We start from the raw sequence: 19,264 nt of genomic DNA, 5'->3' as shown, positions 1-19,264 counted from the left end.
CCCCAGCGCTTAGAACAGTTCTCTGCACATAGTAAGTGCTTAATACCAACATTATTAATATATATAAATTATAGATATGTACATAAAGTGCCGTGGGGCCAGGAGGGGAGATGAAAAAAGTGAACAGGTCAGGGTGACGCAGAAGGGAGTTTAAGAAAAGGAAAAGAAGCTTTAGTTAGAGAAGGCCTCTTGGAGAAGATGTGCCTTCAGTAAGGCTTGGAAGGCGGGGAGAGTCATTGTCAGATATGAGGCGGGAGGGCGTTACAGGGGAGAGGCGGGATGTGGGCAAGAGGTCAGCAGAGAGAGACGAGACGGCGGCACAGTGAGAAAGTTGGCACTAGAGGAGCAAAGTGTGCGGGCTGGGTTGTAGGAGGAGAGTGGTGAGGTGAGGTAGGAGGGGGCAAGGTGATCGAGGGCTTTAAGTACATGGCACAGCACTTGGCAAACACTTGACCAATACCGTAATTATTGTTCAAACTTACACAACACACCGAATATAGGGCGCAGTTTTCTGAATTCCAATATAAGATTCTGGGAGCCCCATATGGGATAGAGACTATGTCCAACCTGATTACCTTGTATCTCTGGCCCAGAGCCTAGTAAAATGTTTGGCCCACAGTAAGTGCTTAACAAATACCACAGTTATCATCATTAGATCTCACTCCCAAACTTTGATTAAACAAAAGTGGCCATACCCTGATTTCTTCAAGCATAAGGACTGACATCATCTTCCTGACGCTGTTCTCTCGTGAGGTCTTGGGAACTTGGTTTTTCCTCATCTTTACCTTGCTTTCTCGAAGGCTTCCTCCACCTCCTGCCGACACCACTGCTACTGTCAAGAGAAGCAGTGCGGCCGAGTGGAAAGCGCACGGGCCCGGGAGTCAGAGGACCTGAGTTTGAATCCTGGCCTTCCCAACGGCTTGCCGTGGGACCAAGGGGCAAGTCACAACTTCTGTGTCTGTTTCCTCGACCTTAAATCGGGATTCGATCCCTGTTCTCCCTCCTACTCAGACCGGGAGCCCCGTGTGGGACGGATACTGTGTCCGACCTAATTGGCCTGTACCTACTCCAGTGCTTAGAACAGTGTTTGACACATGGTAAGCCCTTAACGAGTATCCCCTAGCAAAAAGAGATTCAACCCTGGAGACACCAGGAGAAAGGCTCCCCAAGAGACGAAGCAGGGCCTGAGCTGGGTACTCTGTTTATTAAAAGATCATGTGGGACAAATGTTTTTGAAGAACTTCAGGAAAGACCCTTAGCCAACAAGACCTGACAGATATGGGACATAAACCACCCCGGCCTCCCAGAATTTTCCGTGGAGATTAGATTAAAAAATTTAAAAGCCTTTAATGTGATTCCGAGAGCAAACCCATTCAAATTCACCCTCGCGATTCCCTCTCTGGCCCCCGATCCAGTCGAGCGGGCCTCGGCCCCGGTGAGGGCCCCCAAATGGCCTCCATCCCACCCACCCCCTTGCCGGAGGTGAGCAGGGAGGGGAGGAACGGCCCTCGAGGATTCTGGTCGGGAAGGAACAGAAGGGGGCTGCCGGCAAAGTCTCCAATAAAACTGAAGGAAAATCGGAACCCCACAAGGGTGAAAGGAAGTCGAGAAACTGCCTGGGAAAAATTTACCGGGAGGGCCACCGAAGTCTTCGGGGGTGGGAACTGGGGAGGGGGCGGCTCAGACCCCAACATTGCAGCTGAGAAGTCCAGGAAGTTGGAAGGGAAAGGGATAATGAGCAAAAATGGCCAAATCATGTATCTCTCAGAAGCAAAACCCAGCTTGTCTTGGCCTTTAGAAAAAGACCCATAAGTGAGAAGATCAAGGTCTGTTAAAGGCCACCCTAGATCAAGGTCTGTTAAAGGCCACCCTCCTCCCCTGACCTCACCCTCCCCAGGGCTTCTTTTACATTCAGTCCCTCAGAGCCAAAGTCACTTGATTTTGGTCTAAGAAGGTGCTAAGAGCTCCCACAGGAAGTAAGGCACTGGGAAGGAAGGGGGCGGGGAGGAGAGGAGAAGACTACAGGAAAGGGTTTTATTGCCCATTTTCCCAGCATCACCCGAGGGACGAACCACGGAAGTCGGACTTCTCCGGAGACCCCAGGGCGGACGTGTCCCCACCCCGCGCCTCCATCTCCGAAAGGGAACGGAGGCACCGGAAAGGCCAAATAAATAAGGAGAGGCAGACGGGGCTCGGCACTCGCTGTGCAGTGAAAATCGAAAGAGAAATAGAGCCGGGCCTGAGCCTGCCTCCAGCCTTCCTCGGGGGCTGGCGAGGTGGGCCCAGACACAGGGTACGGCCTGCCTCTACTAACCCTTCCTTCCAACGAGACCACACCCCAAGGTCCAGAGCCCCGGTCCTTACAGAGGGCAGGACGGGAGGGAGGGCGGGCTAGCAGCGAAGACGCTCTCCTCGGTCCCGCAGCCGAGAGGAAGCGGAGGGAGGGAAGCACCGCGTCCCCGTGACCTCTGGGGGGCTGGGGAGGGAGGGGCGCGGGAGCTAAGGCCCAACGTGAGGGAGGACTCCGGAGGTTTCCGTCCGGCACGGCTCACTGCACGATGGCCGTCCTCTGGGGGATGCAGCCTTCCATCTCCAGAGCCTCCGGCCACCCCTCGTACTTGTTGGAGCTCTTGCTGTTCTTCACGTGCTGAGGGGGAATAGCCAAGAAGCCAAGTGAGCTCGGGGTGGGGGGTGGGGAGAGAACATCTCCAGGACTGTGCCAAGTTTCCCCTCATACTTGGATTGGCATCCTTTATTCACCCAACCTCAGCTCCACGCCACTTATGTCCACAGCCGTAATTTACTTATATTCACGTCTTCTTCCTTCCTTCCTTCCCTCCTGGAAAGCCCTCCCTCTTCAAAACCGACGCGCAATGACTCTCCCCATCTTCAAAGCCTTATTGAGGGCGCATCTCCTCCGAGAGGCCTTCCCAGACTATGTCCCCTTTCCTCTTCTTCCACTCCCATCACCCTGACTTGCTCCCCTCTGTTCTTTCCCTCCCAGCCCCAGAGCACTTCAGTAACGTATCTCTAATTTATTTATTTGTATTGATGTCTGCCTCCCCCCATCTAGACTGTAAGCTCATTGTAGGCAGGGAATGTGTCTACTGTAGTACTGTACTCTCCCATGTGCTTAGCACAGTGCTCTGCACCCTGTAAGTGCTCAAGAAATGATTGAATGTATGACTGCCTCTAGACACTCCTTGTGAGCGGGGAACTGACTCTGTTATAGTACACTCTTCCAAGCGCTTACCCCAGTGCTCTGCACACGGTAAGTGCTCAATAAATACCATTCACTGATTGATTGAGCATGGGAGGTGAGGAGCCGTCCCTGCACTGCTTGATGAAGGTGAAGATAGTATTCGTTAAGCGCTTATTATGTGTCGAACACTGCTCTAAGCGCCGGGGTAGATATGAGCTCCATGGGGCTCACAGACTGCTGGAAACCAGACTTGCTGACTCCGTAGGAAACTCACCTCCTTCCAGCCCACTGAGGCGCCTGAGGAGGGAGAAGGTTCAGGGACAAGCAGAACTTTTAAGAAGCAACACGAGACGCTGCTTATGGGAACTGCGAGGCCTAGCGGAAAGAGGACGGGGCTGGGAGCCAGAGGACCTGGGGGCTGATCCTGGCTCCACCACTTGCCTCCTGTGTGACCTTGGGTGTGTCCCTTAACTTCTCTGGGCCTCAGTTACCTCATCTGTAAAATGGAGATTCAATAGCTCTTCTCCCTCCTCCTCAGTCTGGGAGTCCCACGTTCCCATTCTCCTGTATCTACCCCAGCGCTTAGCACATAGTAGGTGCTTAACAATTACTATAGTCATAATTATTGTGATTAGAACTGCCCGCTGAGGGCTTTGCCAGGCGAGGTTCCTGTTCTTGCACCATCCCCCCAGCCTCCCTCTCCTTTTTTTGTTGGTCTGATTGAATGGTTTTCTGTTAAGCACTTACTCTGAGCCAAGTACTGTACTAAACACTGAAATGCTACCTACCTGCTCAAATGGGCTTTTATCCTGGACTCCTTTGGCCCCCACAAATACCCAACTGTCCCGGAAGGCTAGTTCCTTGATGTTGGTGCTACCCAACTCACTGAAGATTTTCCTCGTTTCCTCGTTCATCCTGCAAAGAAGGAGCCGTGAGGGAGGGGGGAAGGAGCTTGCCGTCGCCGCCCCAAGACCTCTCATTCGCCGATATCTCCTCTCGACCCTTGGGTCCGCTGGCTCGGGCCACAAAACCACTCCCGCGGTCACTTCTGGGTCTGCTGCACCTTCCTCGTACTACAGAAAAGCCTCCCCCACCCCCACTCTGACCTGATGCAAGAGGTGGCTAGAGAAGCATCATGGTCTAGTGGATAGAACACGGGAATCAGAGCGATCTGGGTTCTAATCCTGGTTCCGCCACACGTCTGCTGTGTGACCTTGGGCACTTCCCTGGGCTTCATGGGGATTAAGAGTGGGAGCCCCATGTGGGACAGGGACTGTGTCCAACAGAGAGCTTAGAACAGTGCTCGGCACATAGCGCTTAATGACTATCATAATAATCCTGGATGTTGAAATGAACTTTGAAGGGAGAATCTAACAACAGTTGTGATATTTGTTAAGCCCTTACTATGTACCGGGCACTGTACTGAGCACTGGGGTAGATACAAGGTGATTGGGTCGGACACTGTCCCTTATCCCACATGGGGCGCACAGTCTTAATCCTTATTTTACAGATTAGGTACCTGAGGCCCAGAGAAGTGAAGTGACTTGCCCAAGGTGACACAGCAGACAAGTGGCGGGAGCTGGGATCAGAACTTGGGCCCTTCTGACTCCCAGGCCCAGGCTCTATCCACGAGGCCACACGAGAGATGGATAAAAGACATGGAAAATGCAGCCACAAATGAAGAGAAGGAGAAGCAGTGTGGCTCAGTTTTCCACGGGCTTGGGAGTCAGAGGTCATGGGTTCTAATCCCGGCTCTGCCGCCTGTCAGCTATGTGACTTTGGGCAAGTCACTTCACTTCTCTGTGCCTCAGTTACCTCACCTGTAAAATTGGGATTAAGACTGTAAGCCTCATGTGGGACAACCTGATTACCCTGTATCTACCCCGGTGCTTAGAACAGTGCTCGGCACATAGTAAGCACTTAACAAATACCAACATTATTATTATTATTATTCTTAACTTCTCTGTGCCTCAGTTACCTCATCTGTAAAATGGGGATTGTCTATAAGCCCCACGTAGGACAACCTGATCACCTTGTATCCCCCCCAGTGCTTAGAACAGTGCTTGGCACATAATAAGCGCTTAACAAATGCCATCATTATTATATTATTAAGAGCATTTGAGGGGCGGCTGTTTTCTCTTTTCAACTTCTGCATCTTCCCTCGTTTGTTTTTTTAATGGTACTTATGGATCGATCAGCATAGGTTCAAGGGCTTCCGTTGAAGCCGTAAGCCTGGTCCAACTCTGTCTTACCTTACTCTCCCAAACAAGCACTTAGTACAGTGCTCTGCACACAGTAAGCATTCAATAAATAGCACCAATGGATCGATCAGCAGAGGTTTGAGGGCTTCCGTCAGACAGCAAGCTCCTCTAGGGTGGGGGTGGTGGCCTGTTCTGGCCTAGTCCAGTGGCCTCCGCTGGGCGGGCCCTCGGTAGCCGCCCCCGCCGCCGATTGCGACTCACTTGGTTGCTGGGTCGTCATAGGAAGCGACGAAGACCAGGGTCCCCTCGTGGAGCGGCCGGATGAATTTCAGCAGATCATTGACATCTGGGAAGGGGGGGGAAGGAGGGAGGGGAGAGAGGCGCCCGTTAGCCACGGGACCCTGGATTGCCCGCCCACCCACCCTCCTCGCACGCACGGGCAAGCTCCTTCCTCTCTCTGGGCCAGAGGGCCGGAGCCGAGGTTGGCCGAGCCACGCGGCTACTCACCTCCGGCCCACATGTCAAAGAACTTGGCATCGATGAGCTCCCCGTTGACCCCTGGAATCGGAAGAGAGGCAGCAGGGCATTAGCACCTTTCCGGAGCAGACAGCGGGAGTCCAGAGCCAAGCTCTATCACATCAGACTGGCAAACCAGGCCGTTGCCAGGGCACCATTTAACTGGGAAGTGTGTGTTGGAGGGGCGGCTGTTTTCTCTTTTCTATTTCTGCATCTTCCCTCATGGTTGTTTGTTTTTTTTAATGGTACTTATTAAGGGCTTACTATGTGCCAGGCACTGTTGTAAGCACTGAGGCAGAGAGAGCCCAGGCCTGGGATTCAGAAGGTCATGGGTTCTAATCAATAATCACTCGGGCGAGTCACTTCGCTTCTCTGGGACTCAGTTCCCTCATCTGTAAAATGGGGATTGAGACTGTGAACGCCAGGTGGAACAGAGACTCTGTCCAACCTGATTTTCTTATATTCACCCCAATGCTTAGTACAGTGCCTGGCACATAGTAAGTGCTTAACCAATACCACAAGTCTTATTATTATTATTATTATACAGGTTAATCAGGTTGGACAGTCCCTGTCCCACATGAGGTTCCCAGACTTAATCCCCGTTTTCCATATGAGGTAACTGGCGCCCAGAGAAGCAAAGCGACTTGCCTAAGGTCACACAGCCGACATGTGGAGGGGCCAGGATTAGAACCCAGGTCCTTCTGCCTCTCAGGCCTCTGCTCTGCTAGGCCATTGTTCCTGGATTCTCCCAAGCGGTTAGCGCAGTGCTCTGCACACGGTAAGAGCTCAATAAATAGCACTGATGGATCCTGGGAGCGTGCAGGGGAACCGGAGCACCAAGTGGAAGATGATGGTTCCACAGGCTGGGCATCGGGGCATGTAAATAACTCACCATGACACTGATAACCACTGCCCAGGTAAACCATCTTTTTCTGACTGTTCCCAGAGGACGCCTGCACTCCCTCATTTCTTAAATCCCCAAAGCCTCCTCCTCCTGTGCCTCCTCCCCGCCTGCCGCTACTATCATCAATGGTATTTACTGCGTGCAGGGCACTGTACTAAGCGCTTGGGAGAGTACCATACAAACTGAGGGAACTGCTAAGTTCCCTGAGAGAAGAAATTGAGAAGAGCAGAAGATCTGGAACACGACAACTAAAGGGTAAGAAAATAATAATAATAATAATGTTGGTATTTGTTAAGCGCTTACTGCATGCAGAGCACTGTTCTAAGCGCTGGGGTAGATACAGGGAAATCAGGTTGTCCCACATGAGGGACACAGTCTTTATCCCCATTTTACAGATGAGGTAACTGAGGCACAGAGAAGTTAAGTGACTTGCCTACAGTCACACAGCTGACAAGTGGCAGAGCCTGGATTCGAACCCATGACCTCTGACTCCCAAGCCCATGCTCCGTCCACTGAGCCACGCTACTTCTCTAAGAAAAGGAAGGGAAGCCAGTGGAGACTGTGAGCCCCAGGTGGGCCAGGGACCGCGTCCAACCCGATTTGCTTGTATCTACCCCAGTGCCTAGTACAGTGCCTGGCACATAGTAAGCACGTAACAAGCGCTTGAGAAACAGCATGGCGTAGTGGGCACAGGCCTGGGAGTCAGAAGGTCATGGGTTCTATTCCCAGCTGTGCCACATGTCTGCTGTGTGGCCTTGGGCAAGTCATTTAACGTTTCTGTGCGCCTCAGTTACCTCATCTGCAAAATGGGGAGTAAGACTGTGAGCCCCATGTGGGGCAGGGCTGGTGTCCAACTTGATTACCTTATATTTACCCCAGTGCTTAAAACAGTGCTTGGCACATAGTAAGTACTTAAAAAAAAAAAGAGGCAGTGTGAGTGGAAAAATCACGAGTTTGGGAGTCAGAGGTCGTGGGCTCTAATCCAGGCTCTGCCACTTGTCAGCTGTGTGACTTTGGGCAAATCACTTAACTTTTCTGTGCCTCAGTTACCTCATCTGTAAAGTGGAGATGAAGACTGGGAGCCCCAAGTGGGACAACCTGATAACCTTGTATCTCCCCCAGTGCTCAGCACATAGTAGGTGCTTAACAAAGACCATTATCATTATTATTATTAACAAATGGAAAAGCAGGTCTGAGCCAGGAAAAGGGGGAAGGGAGAACGGCCAGCCCCAGGGCCGGGGGCACTTACCATTCACCAGGGCGATGTTCAGCCCCCGCCCTACATTGTTCTTTACACTGCTCATTAACCTGCAAAGGAGAACAGCCCTTGAGAATCGGGCGCCATCCCTCACCCTCCTCCCGTCCCTGCCCGGAGGCCTGACCTGTTTTCTTCCCCCAGCTCCTCCTCCTCCACTTACATTCTATCTTCGAGGCAGATCTTGGGGCCAATGACGTTGGCGGCTCCGCTGACCATCCGGAAGGCAAAATGCTGCTCAGGACAGGGCTGGGGCAGGCCGCACTTGTATTTCCTGGGTCTGGGCTCTGAGCACAGAGAGTCATGGAGACACTCAGGATCTGGGAGAGGACAAGCATAACACTCCCCTCCCGCCCTCCCCCGACACCCCCGCAAGGTCACCACAGGGGACAGACATCTATCCATTGGCCTGGACACCTTCGTGCTGGGGGCTCCAAATTCCAGGGTCTGGAGGGGGCCCGGGTCGCGGGGCTGGCTGCTTTCTGGGGAGCGCGGTACCTGGGCTGGATAATGATTTCGGTATCTGTTCGGCGCTTACTATGTGCCTGGCGCCGTACGAGGCGCCGGGGTGGATACAAGCAGATGGGGTTGGACGCAGTCCCTGTCCCACAAGAGGTTCGCAGCCTTAATCCCCATTTGGCGGAGGAGGCAACCGAGGCCCAGAGAAGCGAAGCGACTTGCCCGAGGCCACACGGCGGACAAGTGGTGGCGGCCGGGATTAGAACCCGCGACCCCCTGACTCCCAGGCCCGGGCGCTACCCACCACGCCACGCTGCTTCCCACGGGAGCGCGGCAAGGAGGTGAGGAGCGACACATGACAGGTGGAGAGACGGGGCGTGAGAGGAGAGCATCAGCTGGGCAGAGCGGTTAGGGAATGACAGAGCGGGAGAGCAACAGAGAAACCGGGACTGGGGGACACGCGGCGAGCAGCCCAAGAGAGGGAGCAAGATGAGGAGGCGGGGGTGAGCCGGAAACAGCAAGCATCGTTAGAGAGGGAGGGGAGGCTCAAACTGTCCTACTGTCCGGGCCTCTGGCCCATCCGGGAGCTCAGAGGAGATAGGGGGTTTTCACACTAATCTTCTGTGCCCCTAATTCCCCGGAGGAGGCCGTGAGGGGCTTCGGGGGTGGAGGGGTGGGGATAAGGAAGGGGCAAGTCCTTGGTTCTCACTGCAACTCCATCCGTCCCATCAGGGTTCCGACTCTGTCCCTCGCCCCCTGACACTCGAATAAACTCACTGTCGCGTCCGCGGCTGCCGCCGTCGCTGCTGCTGCTGCTAGTCTTGGCCGAGGCCGGGCTGGGTTGGGGGGGCCACTCAGAGCTTCCCTTTCCTGACACTGAAGGGGGAGAAGAGAAGGGGAGCAAAGAGAGAAGGGGGGGAAGAGGACAGGACAGCACGCGGAAGGAGCGGGAAGAGGAACCACAACACTGAGGGTGTCGAGACGGACATGGAGTAGGGTGGGGGCGGTGTGTCTCGGGGTGACCTGTTTCCTTAAGGCGGGGGAAGGTGGCAGGGTGGGGGTGAGAGGACAAAGATGGGGAGGAAACTCACTCCAACAGGAAGGTCTCCCTCTGAGGTTGGGGGAATTGATCAGCAAGGCAGATGGCTCTGAGCTCTCGGCCACAACGTATTTTTTTCGGGGGGGATATGGTATTTGTTAGGCACTTACTATAAGCCAGGCACTGTACTAAGCACTGGGGTGGATACAAGCTAATCGGGTTGGAATGGGGCTCACTGTCTTAATCCCCATTTGACAGATGAGGTAACCGAGGCACGGAGAAGTGAAGTGACTTGCCCAAGGTCATAGAGCAGACAAGTGGTGGAGCCGGGATTAGGAGTCAGGTCCTTCTGACTCCCAGGCCCGTGTTGTATCTTCTAGGAGATGCTGATTCTGGGCGAGCTCTTTACTTTTCTCAGCTGACCCAAATCTCCTGCCCCTTCTATAAGAGGCTCACTAAGAGAAAATGTCAAAAGAATCGCCCCTTCCCAAACAACTGTTACCTAGCAATAAAAAACAACTGTTACCAAGCAATAGAGTATAAATTAGTGAGGACCCTTTCTTTCTCTTTCCCTCTCTCTTTACACATACATTTGACTACAAAGTATACAGTCGAAAAACCACTTACAGAGAGAAATCTTCGATGACAGAGGACTAACTGTTGTCCAAGATGACACCACAGAGTTAAATTTGCTGATGGGTGTGGGTAACTGAAAAGGCAGGACTGACAGTGCCAACCTCACCATGCACACACCCCTCCACCCCGAGACTGTCCCTTGTAGTGACATATAGACCCTTGCTATCAATCAATAGCAATAATCAAGCATTCACTTTGTGTAGAGCGCTGTACTAAGCGCTTGGGAGAATACAAGGCAACAGGGTTGGTGGGAACGGGTGGAAAAATTCCCTGCCGACAAGGAGCTTACAGTCTACAGTCTTTCAACTTTAAGATGAAGACGGTTGCAGAGTTCTCGGCCTTCTGGAGGAGTGGAGCCTCAGGGGGATCCGAAGGTGACCCGTTCTATTGCTTTACTCCACTAGATTGTAAGCTCCTTAAGGACAGCGATCCCCTCTACCTACTCTATTGTACAGTGCTCTGCACACAGCAAGCGCTCATTAAATACCACTGATGGGGTGACTGATTTTCTGAGCTCTCCCTCCCTCCCCAGGACACATGGCTCTTCACTGACTCTCTACCAACGGTCAAGGGGACCCCCTTTCCGCTCTGAGGTGGGAGCAAGCACAGAGAGGTTAGACACTGTGGTGACCTTGACAGCAGGGAGGATGGGGATGAGGTTCTTTGGGTTTCCTGTGCTTGCTAAAACATAGCACAGGGACCCCAAGCCTCTACTAGGGCCTGCCACCGGGACTTCTCGGGCCCGGCCGCGGGCGGAGGGGGCCATTCAGAAAGTTGTTGCAAAGATTTCTCTCTTTCTACAGTCCAGCATACTTCGCTCCTCTAGTGCTAACCTTTTCAATGTGCCTCCATCTCTCTTGTCTCGCCGCTGACCCCGGTCCACGTCCTGCCTCTGGCCTGGAATGCTCTCCCTCCTCAAATCTTCCGGACAATGACTCTCCCCGTCTTCAAAACCTTCCTGAAGGCACATCTCCTCCAAAAGGCCTTCCCAGACTAAGCCCCATTTTTCCTCATCTCCAGCTCCCTTCTGCATCGTCCTGCCTCGCTCCCTTTGCTTTTCACCCCTCTCCCAGCCCCATGGCACTTATGTATATATCTGTAATTTTATTTGTATTGATGTCTGCCTCCCCTCCTCTAACAATAATAATAATTATGGTATATGTTAACGCTAATTGCAAACAGTTTTCTAAGCACTGGGGCAGATACAAGGTAAGCCCCACGTGGGGCTCACAGTCTAATCCCATTTTACAGATGAGGGAACTGAGGCTCAGAGAAGTTAAGTGACTCGCCCAAGATCACACAGCAGACAAGTGGCAGAGCCGGAATTAGAATCCATGTCTTCTGACTCCCAAGCCCAAGCTCTTTCCACTAAGCCACGCTGCTGTGAGCTCCTTGTGGGCAGGCAATGTCACTGTTTATTCACTCATTCATTCAATAGTATTTATTGAGCGCTTCCTATGTGCAGAGCACTGTACTAAGCGCTTGGAATGTACAAATCGGTAACAGATAGAGACAGTCCCTGCCCTTTGACGGGCTTACAGTCTAATCATGTGTACTGTTGCACTGTACTTTCTCAAGTGCTTAGTACAGTGTTCGGCACACAGTATGTGCTTAATAAATACAACTGAATTGAACTGGAAGGCAGGACGCTTGGAGAAGGGGGTGGAAGAAGAATCCTCAGCGTACTCAATCACCCTGTCCCTCTCCTACCCCACCTTGCTTCTCTCCTACTACAACCCAGCCCGCACACTTCGCTCCTCTAATGCCAGCTTTCTCACTGAACCCCCATCTGACTTATCTCGCCGTCGAGCTCTTATCCACGTCCTCCCTCCGGCCTGGAATGCCCTCCCTCTTCATATCTGACAGATAATTACCCTCCCCGCCTTCAAAGCCTTACTGAAGGGACGCCTCTTCCAAGAGGGCTTCCCTGATTTAGCCCTCTTTCCCTCTTCTTCCGCTCCCTTCTGCATCGTCCTGACTTGCTCCCTTTTTTCATCTCCCCTCCCAGCCCCACCGCACTCATGTACGTATCTGTCATTGATTCGTTTATATTAACGACTGCCTCCCCCTCTAGCTCACTGTGGGCAGGGAATGTGTCTGGTATACTGCTGAGGTGTACTCTCTCTAGCGCTTGGTACAGTGCTCCGTACACAGTGAGCGCTCAATAAATACGACTGACTGACTAGAGCTCCCTTCAGCCCAGGGGCACAATCATGCCAACTCCGCTAGTGCAGGTGCCGGGGGAGAAGAAGGGAAGCAGCCGTTTCCATGCCACACAGACAGGAATGAGGAGAACGCACCAAAGAGGAAAAGGACAGCATCCTTTCCCCACCACTTTACCTGCCGAGGGTGGGTTCTCGGGATCTGGGAGGGACAGAAAAACAGCAGCGTTAGTCCGACTGTTGGATAATGGCTGTGCCCGCAATTAGCTGGTCTCGTTCCCCGAGAGCCCAAACCCTGTAGCCGGTGACAGAGGGTGCTGCCTTAGTAGGTGATCGATAACTTTACAGCCCTGAGGAGGGAGATGCCCTTTAGAGGCGCCAGGCCACTTAAGGCCGGGGGTGTGGGCGGGAGAATAAGCCTCGTTATTATGTGCCGCTCAAGAATAAGGGAACAGCAGGGCAGATTCCTGGATCTTCGACCCTAGGCCTCTAGCATCTTGGCCTGTGAAGTGGTCACCCGAGCCGGAGCAGGAAACGACAGCCTGCAGTGCCACCCGATGGGACTGGCTGGCCCGGAGCTTCCCTCTTGGCAGCTCCTCTCTCCAGCCCTCCTGGCCTCCCGCTGTCCCTCCAGTGGGCCTCCATGGACCTCTCTACCCCCACTTAATCAATCGTATTTATTGAGCTCTTATTATGTACAGAGTATTCATTCAGTAGTATTTATTAAGCGCTTACTATGTGCAGAGCACTGTACTAAGCGCTTGCAATGTACAAATCGGCAACAGATAGAGACAGTCCCTGCCCTTTGACGGTGTACTAAGCACTTGGGAGAGTACAATACAACAGAATTAGTGGACACATTTCCTGCCCATAATGAGCTGGATGACATTCTCTGGACTAGTCCCTTCTTGCTTAGCCTCTTTTGTCTCTCTCTTTTTTTAAAGTGGTATTTAAGCTCTCACTATCGTGAGCACGGACTTAGGAGTCAGAGGTCGTGGGTTCTAATCCTGGCTACGCCACTTGTCAGCTGTGTGACTTTGGGCAAGTCACTTAACTTCTCGGTGCCTCAGTTGCCTCATCTGTAAAATGGGGAGTAGGACTGTGAGCCCCACGTGGGACAGCGTGATTACCCTGTATCTACCCCAGCGCTTAGAACAGTGCTCGGCACACAGTAAGCGCTTAACAAGTACCAAAATTATTAAACACTGCTCTAAACACTGGGGTAGGTAACAATTAATTAGGTCGGACCCAGTCCCTGACTCGCATGGGGCTCAGCCTAAGCAGCAGGGAGAACAGGTATTCCCATTTTACAGCTGGAGGAAACGGTGCCCAGGAGTCAGGCGACTTGCCCAAGGTCGCACAGCAAACAATTGGCAGAGCCGGGATTAGAACTCAGGTCCTTCAGACTCCCAGGTCCGTGCTCTCTCCCCCAGGCCATCCTGCTCCTCCACGGTGATCCCCCCTTTCTCCCTTAACCTCCACTCTGGGCGTCGTTACGGAGACCCAGCAGAGGAGTCTGTAGCCCACGTGATTAAGGCCGCCTCTCTCAAGGGGAAGTGGGAATGGAACAGGGGAGATCCAGTGTTTTTTTTCCTGCGGGGAGTGTGAGTTTGTAAGGAAAACACACACCCGCACGCACGCACACTTACTGGCAAGGAGTTGCTGGATGCGTGACAAACCACTCTGGGTCCCCAGCAAGATGCTGACCAGGATCCAGACGAGCCCAGCCGTGAGGACGATGACCACAATCCGGAGGGGGCCTAGAGAGGACACGGACAGATGGGAACCGAATGCCAACAGAGGCGGGCAATCAGATAGCCCTCATTTTCTTGGTAGTCCCACTGCCCCATCCTTCACTTCCACTGTCAGGTAACAGACCCCTCCTCGTTCTTCTTTACTTACCCCCAGGTCCCCCTGACCACCAGGAAACACCCAGCACAAACAGAACTGGAAATAGGCTCTCAGGTCCTCCCGTGACAAAGTGCCTTTCAATGTGAAATGCCCCCGCATGCAATTGTAGGGATTTATCTACTCCCTGGGGTTATGGGAAGGTCTGAGTGTTATTAAGTAACTTTTAAACATTTTTAAGATGCTTGGGGCTTAGGAGGAAGAGAGAAAGTAGGCTGGCCTTAAAGGAATAAGGCTGTGGCCGAGGGCAAATTTGAACTTCAAGGCTCTCTACCAGCTTGTTGTGGGCAGGGAACGAGCCTACCAACTCTGTTGTAGTGTACTCTCTGAAGCGCTCAGTACAGTTTTCTCCAAATAGTAAGCACTCGATAAATTCCATTGACTGATTGATCTGACCCCCTCCTTCACCTTCCATTTCCCAACTTGATCTCTTCATTCCACCCAGGCCAATCTTTTAACTGGGCTCTAATTCTGGCTCCACCACTAGCCCGTTCTGCGACCTTGGGCCGGTCACTTACGACTTAGTTTCCACCATCTGTAGAGTGGGGATTCAATACCTGCTCTCCCTATTTAGACTCTGAGCCCTTTGTGGGCCAAGAACGGTGCCCAGCCTGATTATCTTTTATCTTCCTCAGTGTTTAGTACAGCGGTTGGCACATAGTAAGTGCTTAACAAATGCCACAATCATTATCTCGCTCTCAACTTTCCTGCCTCCTTCCTCTGGCTTACACTTCTCCCACAGCTTGGAATTAATCAATCAACCCATCAATGGTATTTATGGAGTATTTATGGTCTTACTAAATGCGTGGGATAATACAAGCTAAACGCTTGGTAGAGTACAGCACAAGAAGCAGCATGGCCCAGTGGAAAGAACACAGGCCTGGGAGTCAGAGGACCTGGGTTCTAATCCTAGCTCTGTCGCTTGTCTGCTATGTGACCTTGGGCGAATCATGCTATTTCTCTGTGCCTTAGTTTCCTCACCTATAAAATGGGGATTCAAAGCTGTTCCTCCTTCCACCTAGACTGTGAGCCCCACGTGGGAGAGGGACTGTGTCCGACCTGATTAATTTGTATCTCCCCCAATGCTTAAAACAGTGCTTGACACATAATAGGTGCTTAACAAATACCACTAAAGAGAATCCGTAGACACCTTCCCTGCCCACAAGGAGTTTGCAGACAAGGAGCTCCCTCCCTCTTCACATCAGAAAGATCAGAGATTGCATCACCCTCAAAGTCCCCCTAGAATTCAACTCCCTAAAACAAGCCTCCCCCAATTAACTTTCCTGCTCCCTAAACTCCTAATGCCATCAGCCAACTGCAGCACTTATGATTTTATTTACATCCAGCCCCAGAAATCAGGTATACATGTTTATTCAAAGATTGATTTTGGCTACTCTAGTTGTAAATAATTTTAGGTCAATCTCCCCCATGGAACATGTCACTTCTTTATTCCGTACTTCCAAGGTCAGTGCAGTGCACTGAACCAAGGGGGTGCTCAATAAATGCTATCAGTAGTAGAATATACTACCTCTGCCCCTGCCTCTGAACTTCTGCTAAATGCTTTTAATGGGATTTGTTAAGGGCTTACTATGTGACAGGCACTGTACTAGACGCTGAGGTAGCTCCAAGCTAATCAGATTGGACAGAGTCCATCCCACATGGGGCTCACAGTCTGAATCCTCGTTTTAGAGACGAGGTAACCGAGGCACAGAGGAGTGATGTGACTTGCCCAAGGTCACCCAGTAGACAAGGGGTAGAGCGGGATTAGAACCCAGGTTCTTCTGACCCCTCCCAGGCCCAAGCTCTATTCGCTAGGCCACGTTGCTTCTTGTCACAGATGCCCCGCCATGACTGCTATAAGACAAAGGTGGAAAAATTTCAGGTGGAGTACAGTGTCCTTCATGAAGCTTGGCTACAGTGGGATGAGGGGCAACTCAATAGCTTCATTCATTCATTAGTATTTATTGAGCGCTTCCTATGTGCAGAGCACTGTACTAAGCGCTTGGAATGTACAATTCAGCAACAGATAGAGACAATCCCTGCCCATTGACGGGCTCAGCTTCATCCTCTGTCTCGGAGGAGTCGTCCTGGCTTTGACAGCCCATCTATGCCATGTGATGCAAACAGTAAGTGCTCAATACATACGACTGAATGAACGAAGATCGAATGACTGTGACCATCAGCTCCCTCATGGAGTGTGGAACCACATGGCCTAAAAGATAGAGCACAGGCCTGGGAGTCAGAGGACGTGGGTTCCAATCCCAGCTCCACCACTTGTCTGCTCTGTGACCTTAGGCATGTCACTTCATTTCTCTGTGCCTCCATTCTCCTGTTCTCCCTCCTCCAACCCCATTATCTTGTACCTATCCCAGTGCTTAGAACAGTGCCTGGCACATAGTAAGTGCTTAATAAATACCATCATTATTATTATTATTATTAGATTGTGAGCCCCATGCAGGACAGAGACTGGGCCCAACCTAATTAACTTGTACCTCCCCCAGTGCTTAGAACTGAGTCTGATTCGTAAGTGCTTAGAAGAAAAAGCAACCATAGAAAAAGAAACCAAGAATACACTGACAACACCCAAACCCTGATCATCCCTGAACCAAGCAGAATCATTCAAGCAATCGTATCGAGTGTCTGGTATTTTGGACGGGCCCAATACAGAGATAAGGGGGTGAAAAGCTGGCTGAGATTCACTCACACAAAATTAGACTAGTGCTGATGAACCGGGGGAAGCATCTAAAGAATGGGCTTAGGAGAATTCTTTGGATTCTAGCTTCCGAAAGGACACGCGTCTTTAGACTCTGCTAGCGATTACACCCACTAGCTTGGACGGGGAAGAACTAAATGATCCATCGAGGAATTCCTCGCTTAGAATTTGGAGAGCTGGGAATACCACTGGGAGACCTTCTGGCACAATTGCGCCTCTCCCAAAACCCACTTAATACCTCAAGTCCTGGCCTCCGCGGGCTAAAAAAACTGAGAAAGATCTTGAATAGGGCAAAAGGAAGGTCCCTTTCTGTGGCAGATGATGGTCTGCTAGTGTGTGAGGATTTAGAGGTCTTTGCGGCAGCTGAGGGGATCAGGGCTTTAATAATAGTATTTGTTAAGTGCTTACTAAGTGCCAGGCACTGTACTAAGCACTGGGGTGGATACACGCAAATCGGGTTGGACACAGTCCCCATCCCGCATGGGGATCACGGTCTTAATCCACATTTGACAGATGAGGTAACTGAGGTCCAGAAGTGAATCGACTTGCCCAAGACCACACGGCAGAGAGGAACACCCTCCCTCTGCAAATCCACCAATTCCTCTCCCCCTCTTCAAAGCCTTATTGAGGGCTCAACTCCTCCAGGAAGTCTTCCCAGACTAAGCCCCGCTTTTCCTAATTTCCCCCACCTTTCTGCATCGCCTTGACTTGCTCCCTTTACTTTCCCCCAGGACCAGCTCCAAAGCACTTATGTACTTATCTGTAATTTCATTTTTTATATTGATATCTGTCTCCCCCCACTCTGGACCGTGAGCTGGTTGTGAGCAGGGAATGTCACCGTTTGCAGTTGTACTGTACTGTCCCAAGCGCTTATTGGAGTGCTCTGCACCCAGTAAACGCTTAATAAATATGACTGACCGAATGAATGAAAGTGGCGGAGCTGGAATTCAAACCCACGACCTTCTGATTCCCAGGCCCGTGCCGTAGACACGAGGCCACGCTGCTCTCCCAGGGTCCGTGGATGCTCGTCTGCTGCTCAAGTCACGAAAGAGCCCGGACTTGGGAGTCAGAGGTCGTGGGTTCTAATCCTGGCTCCACCGCTTGTCAGCTGTGTGACTTTGGGTTGTGCCTCAGTTCCCTCATCTGTAAAATGGGGATGAAGAAGATTGTGCGCCCCACTAGGGACAACCTAATCACCTTGTATCCAGCCCAGAGCTTAGAACGGTCCTTTGCACGTAGCAAGCGCTTAATAAATGCCATCATCATTATTATTATCGCTTCTCTGCGTCTCGGGTCCCTCATTTGTAAAATGGGGATTGAGGCTGGGGGCTCCACGTGGGCCAGGGAATGGGTCCCACCCGATCGGCTCGTATCCACCGCGGCGTTTAGTACAGTGCCTGGCACCTAGTGAGGGCTCGGCAAATCCTGCAATGATTCTTCTCGTGATTATTATGTGAGGCCTGGTATTGTCCTCCAGCCCCGGGCCCGCTGGGGTGGGGGGCGGGTCTCGGGGGTCGATATGGGGGGTCGAGGCCCTTCGTCTCCCCCCTCCCCCCGGCCACCCTGCCCTGGTTCCCATCAATCGACCTGTTTTGTTTTCCTGTCCGTCTCCCCCTTTTAGACCGTGAGCCCGTGTTGGGCAGCGTGGCTCAGGGGCAAGAGCCCGGGTTTAGGAGTCCGAGGTGGTGGGTGCTAATCCCGCCTCCGCCGCTTGCCCGCTGGGTGACCTGGGGCAAGTCGTTTCGCTTCTCAGGGGTGAAGTCTGTCAAATGGGGCCGAAGCCGGTGAGGCCCAGGTGGGACCGCCGGCTGACCCCCGGCGCTCAGAACAGTGGTCGGCCCCTAGGAAGCGCTTAGCAAGTACCGAAATTCTTATGATTAATCCGTGGCCGAAGCGTCCATTGGAAGCACACGGTCGGCGCGCGATAAAGGCGACGGAGTGAACGGAGGGAGGGCGTTTGTGGCGGGCCGGGAGTGCGCGGGGCAGTGTGCTGAGCGTTGGGGCGAGTCCCGTCCCCCCCTCCGCCAGTCGGACCGCCTCACCTGCCAACCTCATGGCCACTTCGCCGCCCGGGGACCCACAGGCCGGACCGGGCCCGCCCGGGAGCCGGGGCCTTTCCTCAGCCCAACGCCGCCGCCAGACGACCGCCCGGCCCTTCTCCTCCTCCTCCTCCTCCACCGGGGAGGAGGCCCCAGCACCGCACCGCACCGCACAGCACCGCACAGGGAGGAGACGGACGGAGGGAGGGAGGGAGTGAGGGAAGGAAGGA

At 52.5% G+C, this 19,264-nt stretch overlaps 1 protein-coding gene across 6 annotated transcripts; it reads right to left on the bottom strand.

Moving 5' to 3' along the window:
- Positions 1-1,185: 1,185 nt before the first annotated feature.
- Positions 1,186-19,214, bottom strand: FAM3A (FAM3 metabolism regulating signaling molecule A). Of its 6 annotated transcripts, XM_029067998.1 has the most exons (10): positions 19,038-19,214; positions 14,024-14,134; positions 12,553-12,576; positions 9,315-9,413; positions 8,242-8,365; positions 8,073-8,131; positions 5,911-5,961; positions 5,665-5,749; positions 3,991-4,117; positions 1,186-2,647 (listed from the first exon to the last, which is right to left on the bottom strand). In XM_029067998.1, the coding sequence occupies exons 1-10, from the start codon at positions 19,048-19,050 to the stop codon at positions 2,549-2,551; spliced, it is 792 nt and encodes a 263-aa protein (XP_028923831.1). In that variant the 5' UTR covers positions 19,051-19,214; the 3' UTR covers positions 1,186-2,548. The 6 variants fall into 6 exon arrangements, with proteins under 6 accessions (XP_028923831.1, XP_028923833.1, XP_028923834.1 ...); XM_029068000.1 differs by lacking the exon at positions 9,315-9,413; XM_029068001.1 differs by lacking the exon at positions 14,024-14,134.
- Between the last annotated feature and the right edge of the window lie 50 nt (positions 19,215-19,264).

This window comes from Ornithorhynchus anatinus, chromosome 6, assembly GCF_004115215.2.
Source record: "Ornithorhynchus anatinus isolate Pmale09 chromosome 6, mOrnAna1.pri.v4, whole genome shotgun sequence".
Taxonomy (NCBI): Eukaryota; Metazoa; Chordata; class Mammalia; order Monotremata; family Ornithorhynchidae; genus Ornithorhynchus; species Ornithorhynchus anatinus.
This window is presented reverse-complemented; position numbering and strand designations above follow the sequence as displayed.